The 12,606-nt window shown below is 36.9% G+C and overlaps 1 protein-coding gene and 1 long non-coding RNA gene across 3 annotated transcripts; one reads left to right on the forward strand and one right to left on the reverse strand.

Annotated features, from left to right (window-relative positions):
- Window positions 1-6,691: 6,691 nt before the first annotated feature.
- LOC146742219 (uncharacterized) lies at window positions 6,692-8,200 on the reverse strand. Its single transcript, XR_014929707.1, has 3 exons — window positions 7,951-8,200; window positions 7,388-7,459; window positions 6,692-6,926 (listed from the first exon to the last, which is right to left on the reverse strand). It is a non-coding gene; the product is annotated as an uncharacterized LOC146742219 (long non-coding RNA).
- Window positions 8,201-8,432: 232 nt separating this feature from the next.
- On the forward strand, window positions 8,433-12,305 carry LOC100375626 (cytosolic beta-glucosidase-like). 2 transcript variants are annotated; one of them, XM_006818222.3, is made up of 3 exons: window positions 8,433-8,561; window positions 8,988-10,330; window positions 11,790-12,305. In XM_006818222.3, exons 1-3 carry the CDS (start codon window positions 8,551-8,553, stop codon window positions 12,068-12,070), a joined length of 1,635 nt encoding a protein of 544 aa, XP_006818285.1. In that variant the 5' UTR covers window positions 8,433-8,550; the 3' UTR covers window positions 12,071-12,305. The 2 variants fall into 2 exon arrangements, with proteins under 2 accessions (XP_006818285.1, XP_085356468.1); XM_085500342.1 differs by lacking the exon at window positions 11,790-12,305 and adding an exon at window positions 11,541-11,779.
- The last annotated feature ends 301 nt before the right edge of the window (window positions 12,306-12,606 follow it).

Genomic DNA, 12,606 nt, shown 5'->3' on the forward strand with positions numbered 1-12,606 from the left:
ACCTCGTGACGTCACATGACAGCTTTACGTGCCAACTGGCCTAAGCATAATGACGACACCAAATACACGTTTACTGTCAGTGAAATATCACTCTAATATATTCAGCTTTTTAATTAAATTAGTTGCCACATTTCTATGGAATAAACCATATGCTGGAATGCGAGATAAACCAGGCCTGATCCCCAAATAGCAGTAGTATCTGCGCCTGCTACGTGGTATCAACACATCATTATCTATGCATTGAGGTCAAAAATGAGACGGAACGTCATGTGACTGCATGACGTAAATAAAGTCGCTGGGTTTGGGCTTCCCTATTTGTGGTTTCTCGATTCGAGGCTATAAATAACAGCACTGGTTCAAACAAGTCCTGTATACCTGATACCTAGAATAGTCTAGTTGGTTGTCACGTGGTGCTTACACATGCACAAACATAAACACCATACTCGACTCATAAGCGGAGGTTGGCGACCCTTAAAAATTGGCCTCATGATTTAAAATGAGGTTTTTACGATAGACTTCTATCAATGTAACCAAAGTAGCAACAATGTTTCCAATTTAGTCTTTGTTTTGCGCGTTCAATCCATTCCATCGATATCGATCGTAGTGATGGCCGAGGATATCTGATAGAGGGAAGTTGTGCAACCAAATTTGCCCAGTTCGCAGTTTTTCGACAATAAAAAAATAACTAAGACAAAAACTCACGGTCACACATTATTCTCTATCAATATACCTCCCAAAATAGGGACATTTCTACTAATTCTTGTGTTTTTTCGACGTTTCTGCGAAAGTAGAACATTCCGGAGGGGGTCTTTGGCAACGACCGCAAACGTATCGTGTCCAGCCACTGGTTGGCCAAATAGAGGTCAAAATACGCGTTCTATTTTTACGCGTTATGTTTGGCTCTTCCGTTTCACCCCCTTCGGAATGTTCTACTTTCGCAGCCTAATCGCAGGTTTTTCGTAAAACGTCGAAAACACACAAGAATTAGTAGAAATGTTCCTGTTTTGGGCTTATTATTGATAGAGAATAATGTCTTTATTACAAAAATGCTGAAAAACCGTGAGTTTTTGCCTTAGTTATTTTTTTATTGTCGAGAAACTGCGAACTCGGCAAATTTGGTTGCACAACTTTCCTTTATCATATACACCCAGCGACACCAATGCCAACTGACTGTGGGCCGAGATTACCACGGTCGTCCCTAAAATACGTATCTTGTCGCTACACATATTTGCTTAGTAGTTTTGTATTTCTAGATACTAATAATATGGTTTTACAAAGAATGATTAAATAAGGAAAAGAAAATATCTGCTATATGTTTCGCAATGCTGAGTCTGTAGTCTACAAAGTATCACACAGACATTTGCATTTTAGAGACATTTGCCTACAGAAAATAACCGAGTGTGATTCCCAGACACAACAGCCGAATGTAAGTAATAACAATAACTGCTACTGACTACTTACTACTACTAATAATAACCTAGCTTCGAATTTATTAAACATGGATGATTATTTGAGCTCACAAACGTTGAATATTGAAATATTTTCCCCGAAAAGCCAAAACATGGTAATTTTCACCGAAGGAATAGTGGATGACCATATAAATATAGAAATGTAAAATAATTTATGCACAAGAAATGTTATCGCAACTAAACTTCAATTATTGAAAAAGTAGAAGACAAAAATAAAGCTGAAACATTCGTTGTCACGAAAATTCAAATATGATATTTTAATGAAATATGCATTTGAAAAAAGAACAATCCGTTGATTCTATAAAGATCATGTCGTCGATCGGACACATTCTTATTGCTCCTATTTACCAGTACGTTACCTGTTACTCCTGGCATGCGTAGATAATGGGTTTACGTGACGCCGAGATGATGACGTCATCGACTATCATCCATTCACCTTCATATAGCTTCGCCCTCATTTTTATTAGCCCTACCTGTTTAAACTAGTTTACCTTTCGTAGCCAAGTTGACATTTGCCCGGCAATGGACAGATACCACAGTATTTAGTTGTCTCTCAATTAAACGCGATTTCAAGTGGTCGTATTTTGTAAGATGATTTGGTTCAAAGGTAAATTCTACCCTCTGTGCGTATTGAAATGGGGGTACTTTTGACTGGAACTTTTGGCTAGAGACTTGTTACGCGTCAACAACAATGTGTATTATATATACGGGTTTCACGATCATTAATGACATCATGACCACATATTTGCACATTGTAGAATTTGACCCCGGTGTCTGACCTCTCGCTGTGTAAAGAGTCGCGTAAAATGTCGACCCCTTCCCAATGTTTATGTATACTTTTAACAATCTGCTTCAGATACCAGTGATAACCGAGAGAGTTGTATATCAATTAGAGCCGTAGGTGGGGATGAATGCTTCTCTGACGGTAATCACCGTGACGTATGTCTTCTGACGTCAAGCTAAAAGAAAATGTGTTGCCAGTGGATTATGGGTAATTCTCTCTTTGCGTTCATTTATTAGCCCAATACTATAACAAACACAATCAACAATGAACGGTGGCTTTAGTAATATGACACAAGCAAAAGAGAAACCCTTCATTGACAACTTGTTATGTGTGTGGCTGCTTAAACATGTAATAATAATACATTTGTTAAGTAATTATTTAGTTAATGCATCGCCATCTTTGGAATGTTGTATTTGTGAATCCGAAACCAGATTGAATCACAATGTAGTTTTTTTTTTAAATTTTAGTATAAACTGCTCTGAATATGTTCGTGCTATATATACATACGATTCACGATAGCTTCACAGCTGAATATTTGTGTCAAATTATGCGCACATATTGCAGCCTTTCTATTCTAATTGATGCATGTTCTTAGATCTTAGATCTTGTCATATTGTATACATTGTAATCTTGATAATGTGATAGGTATTGTATTATTTTATTCGATCTTTGCTATTTAAATTGTTGGTGCATTGCACTGTTATATAACAGTTGTGATTATGCGTTATGAACAATTAATATGTCTTCTATTATATTATCTGTTAATTTATTATAATATGAGTGAAGATAAACCTTAATTTATTTGATGTTACATGAGTGTACCTTAATATGGTAAAGCGATTACATTTGTATGCAGCATAGCGAAACTGTTTTTTTTTTTATTGGAAATGTGTAGTATATCAAGAGGGCGCTATTAGAGACAAACGTATATAAACCACATTTCATTCGTCGAATTGGTGGATTTGATTTCTTTGTAAAGTCAATGTAATATTTACTTGCTTTGCATGTAGCTTAGCTCTTCCAGTGTATGTAATGTCATTCTGTTGATGTTAGTCAAGGAGTACGGTTACCCAGGCATAATTATATAAAAATTACAACCCATTTTATCACGATTTAGATTTACGTTTTCTAATTTACATATAAATTAGGAACGCTTTTAACCAGCTTCAATTATATTTACGAGAGAACACAACTGTAATCAAAGTTATAGTGTTCTAGCGAAGTATTGTAAAATACTTTATTTTAGCTGGAATTAATTTTCGCTGAAAAGATTTTTTGGGTGTTTTGTATGGAATTTATTTTCTCTGATTTTTGACAAGTTTAATGTAAAATATAGGAAAAAAAGGTATATTCGCCAGATTTTAAATTTTAATTTAAATTAGTGAACATTAATTGCAAGCAAAAATAAAGTATTCTACAGTGATTGATTAGTGTCAGGACGGATGCAGTGGCTAAGAGAGGCGTTCCTTTACAATGACGTAATTACTAAATTGCGTTATAGCCATGTATTCACGAATAACCATGGCATGGTCCGGTCATCCCTAAAACCGTCACTAAGTTTCTACATTTTCAATAATTGTAAATTGAATTACTATCATAAACTATAATGATGAGATTGTGAACAACGAGTTTGGAAATCACATCAATTGCGCCACCTCGTGGCAAATCCCAGTTCTTTGACGTCACTCGCATAAGATCGCTGCAAGCAATATATTGGTGATGACGACAGCAGGCCCCAGTGCAGTGTTCGTTATCTAAAAACGACGCAGCAGTTAGTTCAGACGTACTTAACTTTTTAAACCATAATTTATTGAATATTGATTTATCACTATATTAACGTATATTTATTGGGCAATTAGTCGTCAGCTAATGCATTTGCTCGCAAGAGATTCGTCAACAAAACCACTGGCAAGCACCACTGTGACAACAAATTAACGCCGCACCTCAATATTCAGTGTATGACACTCCCCACTTGAAACTATACATGCAATGAAACAATTAATTTAATAATATGACACAAGTGAAAGAGAATTAACATCTTTGTGGTAACGCTAGCGGGAATGACAATTCTGAAGAGTTTAATGTATTGAATTAGTAACAATATCAATCTAAAATTATGTTCACAGACAAGACAATAATATTGTATCCGAGTACGTGGCCCATCATACTAATTAACATAATTATTCCATCAATGCAAAGTGTAACATTTTTATAATGTTACATATCGTATTATACTTAAACAAGTGCTATATTGAGCCCAAAACGCCATCAACGCCTTGGTATGTTCAGGGACTTGTGTAGTATATCGGTTTGTCTATAATATCGGTGAATACAATTGTTTTTATTTTTTGTCTGATGAAAACATGTTATTATTTTCACTGAATGTAATTTCGAGATTTGGCAGCTGTGTGTCGGTGAATAGTATGGACTGAGATAATATTGTCCATTTTAAAGCCTATCCATTTCACTGAATCGACACAATAGTCAGCGCATGCGCAGACACAAAATACATAAACCAATTCCGTACAGCTGGCAGAAGCGTGATTTGCTGTCCAGCCCACTGCGTGTTACACTCGAGCGTAAGTACCCCTATACAATTATTGCGTGTTTACTTTGCATTGGCGAGGTTTGCATTAAAGTAATAGCAGAAGGAACGATCAGTCACCAGGTCGGATGGTAGTGTCGGCCGCGAACAACTATTTCTTCGATGTCGTGATATTAAGCTAAGTCACAGTCCCTCTATCACCGGTCTCGAAACGCCTATTGTCTTAGGGGGGATTAGCAATAAACATCCAGTGAGTGCGTGTAGCGGTTGTTGGCGTCGCATAGTCACGTGACAGTATAGCGTCGCTTTCCATTTTGGACAACGTATGATCGAGGGCTCCGTATTTTATTCCTTGCTCTTAGCTGTAAAATTTCATATATTTAACAACTTTTTGTTATTACCGAAGCGAAATACCATTAGTTAACAGGTGAGTTATTATCCATTCTTTCATTTCGAATATTTCGTAGTTTTTTCGATCTTGAAAATTTGACCTCGATTTTCTGACCTCCATTTTGTCAAAAAGTTCATCGCTCAAAACATGTCGGTAGTTTTTCGGTTCCCTTTTCTCGCTTGATATGCTAGCAAAATCTTCAACTCGCATCGTTTTGGCGGGTGGAAGTGTATTTGCTTCGAGTGGGAGTGTTTATATCGTATTATTTTTTGTCGAATTCTTGAAAACTGTGTGATCTTGGTTATTCACATACGACCAAACATCCTGAGAATAGTCGATTGTTGCGATAATGGGTCGTGTTTTTTAAATCAGATATTCTTACGTTATGATCACTAAATTCACTATTTTATGTGCTGTTGAAGGTGCCATTCACGGTAAAAGATGTTCTGTGCTGCCAACATTTTTTTTGTGTCCCGAAAAATAGATTTTCTGTGTGTGTTTTTCGAAACTCGTGGTTCAACTCGACGCCATTTTAGATACCGAACTGTGCGTAAATACATCAACGAGAGTTTCTCGTTTCGGTTCCTTTTTTGAGAATAATACAAATCCGGTGTAGATAATAATACCCAATACTGGTTGTTATGAAGATTAACAAATGAGTTGTGGGGTTAAGGTATATTTGGGTATCTGCTGTTTCGTTATATTCGGTGAAATATCTTTGTTTACATTTTTATTTTATTTTTATATTGTCAGACGAGAACGTGCAGCTGTTGAAGCCATACAAGCTCTTGACAACCATGCCTCGTAAGAAGAACAGTTTTCGGAGGCCCAAGAGTTACTACAAGCAATTTGAAAAAAAAGTCCAGTGAATGTGATGACTTTTCACAATCGCATGTTACCATTGCTAATGATGCTACAATGCAACATGTAAGAATTAAATGTGGAAGTTATTATATTCTCAAAGTGCTGGAAATGCTATGTGTCTTAGTAAACAAACGGTTGATGAATTGAAAATGACTGGTGAGTTGAGTCGCACTTATTTTTATTTTATGTGAAATTGTTATTCACTGTAAAGTTTTCCAGAAATTGGTAATATGCTAGTAATTTAAAATTTATCTTACGAGTTATTTTTGTTTTGTTTTTCCCAGTGCATTCTTTTGTAGAAGTATCTAAATACCTACTAAACCATGGAGTGGATTTTATATTGAGTGAGAGGTTCCGTCAAGACCCACTACAAGCCCACTTCAGTAAGCATCGGCACAGAGGAGGAGGAGCAAATAACCACCCAACAGTTATGGCTTTTGGGTATCAAGAGAATGTCATCAGACTTCAAAAATCTTATCACATGCAGTGCATCACAGGCAATACAGGGAGACACAAGAGAAGGCCCTTACAGCATATAGTAGATGATACTCCTCCTCTTCTCTTTCCAAACAGAAGTGTTAGTATTTCTGTTTTTGAAAACAATGTAAAATAGTAAAAAAACAAGATATACTAATATATTGCTGTTTTTTGTATTTATTGTTAGATGTAAATAAGTTATAAATAAATAAATAAATACAAATTTTAATTAATTTTGCTTTTGTGCTTTCATTGCCATTTTCTTTAAGTTGTAGGGAATGTAATCAGCAAAATATCTGAGTGCCTGCTCTTCCTCAATACTTAGTTCACTTGTGCTTGCTGCTTCAACTGTTTCAGACTGGTAGTCCATGGTGTCCCTTCGGGTTCTTGCCAACACTGCAAAGTTAAAAATGCATGTTCTGAACAGTTCATCTATATCTGTGTCACTGGGCCGAAAATCCATAAATACATTAATTATGTCATCTGTGGTTTTTCTGTCTACCCACATATTAAAAAAAGCATGCCAAACCATCTTGTGGTGTAAGGCCTTTGCAACAACAATTTGTTATACACTGCTGGGTCTGGTAAAACCTGAAACGGAAAAACTTAATTATTGCACATGGTAATTGCATTTTTTAAATTACTATATTTTTATTTTAGGATATTACAATGCTCTTCCTTCATGGATACTAGATGGCTAGTAATAATTCATATTCAGTACATTTGAGTTGAAAAAAATATTTATTAAGCTTATCTAAAAAAAATAATCAGGCCCACAAAAAATTCTTTGAGCCTATCTTAAAAAAAATTATAACGTGGCTCTATGGAGATTAAACCTGTAATAAAAAAATGTCTACCTGATCTGCTGTGTTCTTCACTGGACCTTCTTTTCACAGATTGTATATTGCCAGTTTGCTAGTGTTCAGGAACTGAAAACAATGTAATATAACCATGAAGTATACAGATTACCATAGATAGAAACTAAAACTTATAAATAAATATATTCATAATAAATCATTCATATTTTCATATTCGTCAAGACATCGTGAGGATTTTCGGTCAACAATACTCATTCACACTTTCACAAGAGGCGACAAGTTGGTAGTGATGTCGACTTCATGTTATCGTGTCTGCCCAGTTTGATTCATACACGGCGAGTCTGCCGACCCAAATAAAAAGCAATAGGCTCTTTTTCGTATAATTATTGTACTCAAATTTATTGCCTCCTCCTTGCCCAAGATATTGTCACAGGAGCGCCGTGAAACGGAAGTACATGCAATCTCAGACAACTAATAATCGTTGGAGATGCAACCAGCTGCCTGATGCAACTGTGCTAAAAATATGAAAAAAAATTCGAACAACATTTAGACCAAACATTTACTAATTCCCCTCGATCATACAGCAATAGTAACGGACATACCTTTGACGTTTGTATCATGAACATTTTTCATGTGCCCCTTGAAGCCACTTAAACTTTTGTACTGCTTGTCGCAAGTCGGGCAGACGTAGACGAAATTTCTCCGTTTAGCAGATTCGCGTACATGTACTTTCATATCGTCTGGAACATCGGCAGCATTAGAGGGGAAAAAGTCTTCCTGTCCCATCACAAAATCCCATTCGATATCTTCGTCCTCGAAGCCAACAAAATCATTTCCGTACTTCCACGACATGCTGCTCAAAAATCGACTTCCAATGTTTTGATTCTGGTTCTGAAAACTTCTGCGCAACCGCACAATTTTTTTTCGCAAAGCATGTCGGGTAAATCATTAATGGTAATGATATGCGGGTCAACTTGAAGATGACCCCTGACAAGTTGCGTCAACTGCGGATTACGTATAGGTGTCAATGGTTTATTTACCCGCTACGCGCAATAGGACAATAGGACAGCGGCCGTTTCGAGACCGGTGATAGAGGGACTGTGGCTAAGTATATATCTGCAAGACAATATCAGGCTTGGGCTGCTGCTTTAAAGTTCCGTTATTCCATTGACACCGGTTAAAACTACCCTCGAGAGTTCATCATGATGATCTGGTCAGTGAAACTACATGCATGAATACTTAGTTCAGACACTGTAGGTCATTCGTAGGCAAAGTTTTTTAGTGGCACAACAGGTGCTTGTCGCAATGGCGACATATAGATATACATAGATCAAAGTCTACACAGGTCTGGTCAACCTCTGACCTTTGATCGCAGTGCGCGAACTTTTGTTAGCCTTTAGGATATCATTACATGCAGTCTTTCAGTATACACAATGTGTGTCCATATAGAGGCAGCTGTGGATTATGTCGGACAATCAGGGATTATATACTAGAATTATGGCAGTAATAGAAGATTTATATTTTAGGTGTTTTTTTAATATTTTGATTTTATAAAAAATCTAGTATATTATGTAATAATGATTTAAATACTGAACAGAACGATACTAATTTAAATGTATCAATTTCATTATTCCTTCAGGCTACCATTACACTTTTTTACGATTGCGATTCTGACGTCTGGATTGAAGTTGACAATGGCTGACACTTTAAACTATGATAAATTTGTATACAGCGAGTTCAACGATCCTGAACGAGACCAACTTTTATATGGCCATTTCCCAGATAATTTTACATGGGCAGTAGCAACTGCGTCGTACCAAGTAGAAGGTGCCTGGAACGAGGACGGCAAAGGTTTGAGCATCTGGGACACATTCACTCACCAGCCTAACCATATTTATAAGAACCACAACGGCGATGTAGCTTGCGATAGCTATCACAAGATTGCTGAAGATATCGATATACTAAAAGACTTAGGTGTCACTCATTATAGGTTTTCACTGTCGTGGCCCAGAATTCTTCCTGATGGAACTGTTGATAATATTAACAATGCTGGTATTGATTATTACAACCGTTTAATTGACGCGCTGATTGCTGCCAATATACAACCTATGGTCACTTTATATCACTGGGACCTTCCACAGTCTCTCCAAGACATCGGCGGATGGAGCAACGACATACTTGCTGTGTATTTCAATTTATATGCAGAACTTTGCTTCGAAAAATTTGGAGACAGAGTCAAAACGTGGATTACCTTGAATGAGCCATACATCGCTGCTAGGATGGGCCATGAAATGGGCGTACATGCACCTGGTCTACGTCACCAAGGTACAACAATCTACAGAGTGGGTCACACTATGCTGAAGGCACATGCCAAAGCGTGGCACAGCTACAACACTATTTACAGACCTGACCAGAAAGGTTCTATCGGCATCACTCTGGTTGGTTTCTGGGGAGAACCTGCATCTGACAGTGACGAAGACAGGGCAGCTGCTGATAGATATGTCCAGTTCATGCTCGGTTGGTTCGCTCATCCCATCTTCATTGGAGATTACCCGGATGTGATGAAAGAACAAATTCTGAAGAAGAGTCGTGCACAGGGTCTTACATCTTCGCGTTTACCATCCTTCACTGAGGAAGAAATCAACTTGATTCGTGGTACGAGCGATTTCATTGGCCTGAATTACTACACGACACAACTAGTTCGTCATGCTGAAACTGAAACGTTGCCGGTCGGATTCTTAGAAGACCAGGACCAAGTCGCGTGGTATAACGAGAGCTGGCCGAAAACCGGAGTACCTTGGCTGCGACCAGTTCCATGGGGGTTTCGCAAGATTATGAATTGGATTAAGATGAATTATGATAACCCACCAATCATTATAACTGAGAACGGTGTAGCAGAGTTTAGTGATGGGAAGGAACAACTATTGAATGACACATGGAGAATACAATACATTACCTCACATGTCAATGAAATGTTAAAAGGTATGTATTAACTAATCATTAACCAACCAATTGACATCCAGTGAGGCCAGGCATTTATTGAAGTATTGTCCGATAAGAAAAAAAAATGCTAAGCGATAGGAAATAATATGTTATTTATTATTTCTATACTTGTATTAATTGATGGCACCACTGGTTGCTTCTTAAAGGGCGGCAGTCGTCGTGCCGCGCCCTGTTCGATATGGGACTCATAGCGACGTATACAAAGAGTGTAAAATACATTCAATTTGTTTATTTACATGAAATTCGAACACGCGTTGCGCGACGACCGCCGCGCTTTAAAGTGGTTAGTGTACATATGATATCCCAAAATAATTTCTATTAAATGAATTCAATATGACTGTGTCCAATCCGATCTGACCAATTATGCTTTGGTTGCAGTAAACTAATTGTGAACCATTTGATTATAGCTAAATGCCCGGTGCTAAATGGCACACCATATTTTGATTTTCAAATTATGTGTATTAGTATGTATGACTTTCAAAGGTCGCTCTAAATAAATTCATGTCGAAATTATTGGGGTTTCGAACTACACGTTATAAAATCCAAATATTCAATGCGAGGGCACGCTCTGTGCCAGCATGCACAACTGAAACAATTTGAGGGCTGTTCATATTAAAACCTTTATGCAAACATGAATAAATCTCAGGGACAACCTCGTGTATCCATGTTTTAGAAACATGTCACAATTTATTTGTTTTAGGGTATTTGTGCTCTTTATTATTCTCATATCCTCCCAGTTACTGCAGTAAATTATGTATAAAAATATGAATTATATTTTCATATTTAAATGCGTTTCATATATATTACCTTCATACATCTGTAACTAATTAATCCATCTACGCTCCTTGTATTTTTCAGATAGCTTGTTAATGATATTAACTAATTAATCATCACCATTGTTTATAGTTTCTGTCATTTTCAGGCGGCACTTGGTTAACATTGCAGGCATTTATGCACACGTTCACAGATAAGGTCATTCTACTAACCACTGCACATTTTTTAATTAACCTCGTAACTAAAGTATTGGCAATTGCCGCGATCATAGAACTTGCTTTATAACACGCTTGTCGCAAATTCATTGCCACAAAGCATTGCACTAATTTAGATGCTTTCAATTTCAAAATCATACGTGTTTTTTTCGTTTAGTGCTCCTACACGGCCAACACTTTAGTTATACGTTTCTCAACAGCAATCAAGAAAGACGGTGTCGATGTACGAGGATATACTTGCTGGTCCTTGATGGATAATTTCGAATGGAGTGATGGCTATAAATTTAGGTTTGGGTTAATTCATGTGGATTATACCGACCCTAAACGCACCAGAACGCCTAAATCGTCGGCTGCAGTATACACAAATATAATTAGGAGCAACGGTTTCACGAGTAAGCCAGACACGACCAGTTCCTTATAAGCAACTTATAATGTTATCAATTTTACAGCCCATCATAAAGACGGAGTAGATGTGCGTGGATACACGGCATGGTCCTTAACGGATAGCTTCGAGTGGACGGCTGGATATGCTTATAGGTTTGGTTTGTATTACATGAATGCCGATGATCCGATTAGAAAACGAATACCCAAAGCTTCTGTGGACTCTTTCTCTGAAATTATAAGAAATAATGGATTTTTGTTGCCTTATGAGCAAGAGATCAAGATGGGTGCAATGGGCACGTTTGGGAAATGGATTCAAAGTTTTTCTCAAGTTTTTCGAAAAGGTTAGACGAGGAGAAAAATACTTTGGTTTGTCCGTAAAGTCGGTGAAGGGAGTGGTGTATAAACTTGATATGTCTGAAACAAGATACCTCATTTCACTTCACTGAATTCATAATTGTATTGATTTTAGGTAAATTCATTTTTTTTCCGTTATACTACAGTGCCAGACTACACAGTTTCTGTGTTAAAATTCAGTAATTCAATGTGATCTTCAGTAAAATTAAAGTAATTTTGGAAAAAAATATAGGTTAACTTATTCTACATTTAACACATTTTTTATAATCATTACTTTTGTTTACATAATACTGATTGATTAATTATGCAGAAACAATTACAGGCACACATATGATCATATAAACATGAAACATCAGCTCCAAACTTACAACTGCAAATGAGTCTCGCAACTGTAAGAAGACGCGCTCCGTTACGCCACGTCACAATGCTAACATTGTGTGGAATAAAAAAAAATGTAATGTTAACGTTGCTGCCGTGTGCCTCATACTTCCACGACTAAATTGCATTCAATTGGTTTACTCTATATAA

Source organism: Saccoglossus kowalevskii, chromosome 6 (assembly GCF_978046115.1).
Source record: "Saccoglossus kowalevskii chromosome 6, keSacKowa6.1, whole genome shotgun sequence".
In the NCBI taxonomy this organism is placed as follows: Eukaryota; Metazoa; Hemichordata; class Enteropneusta; family Harrimaniidae; genus Saccoglossus; species Saccoglossus kowalevskii.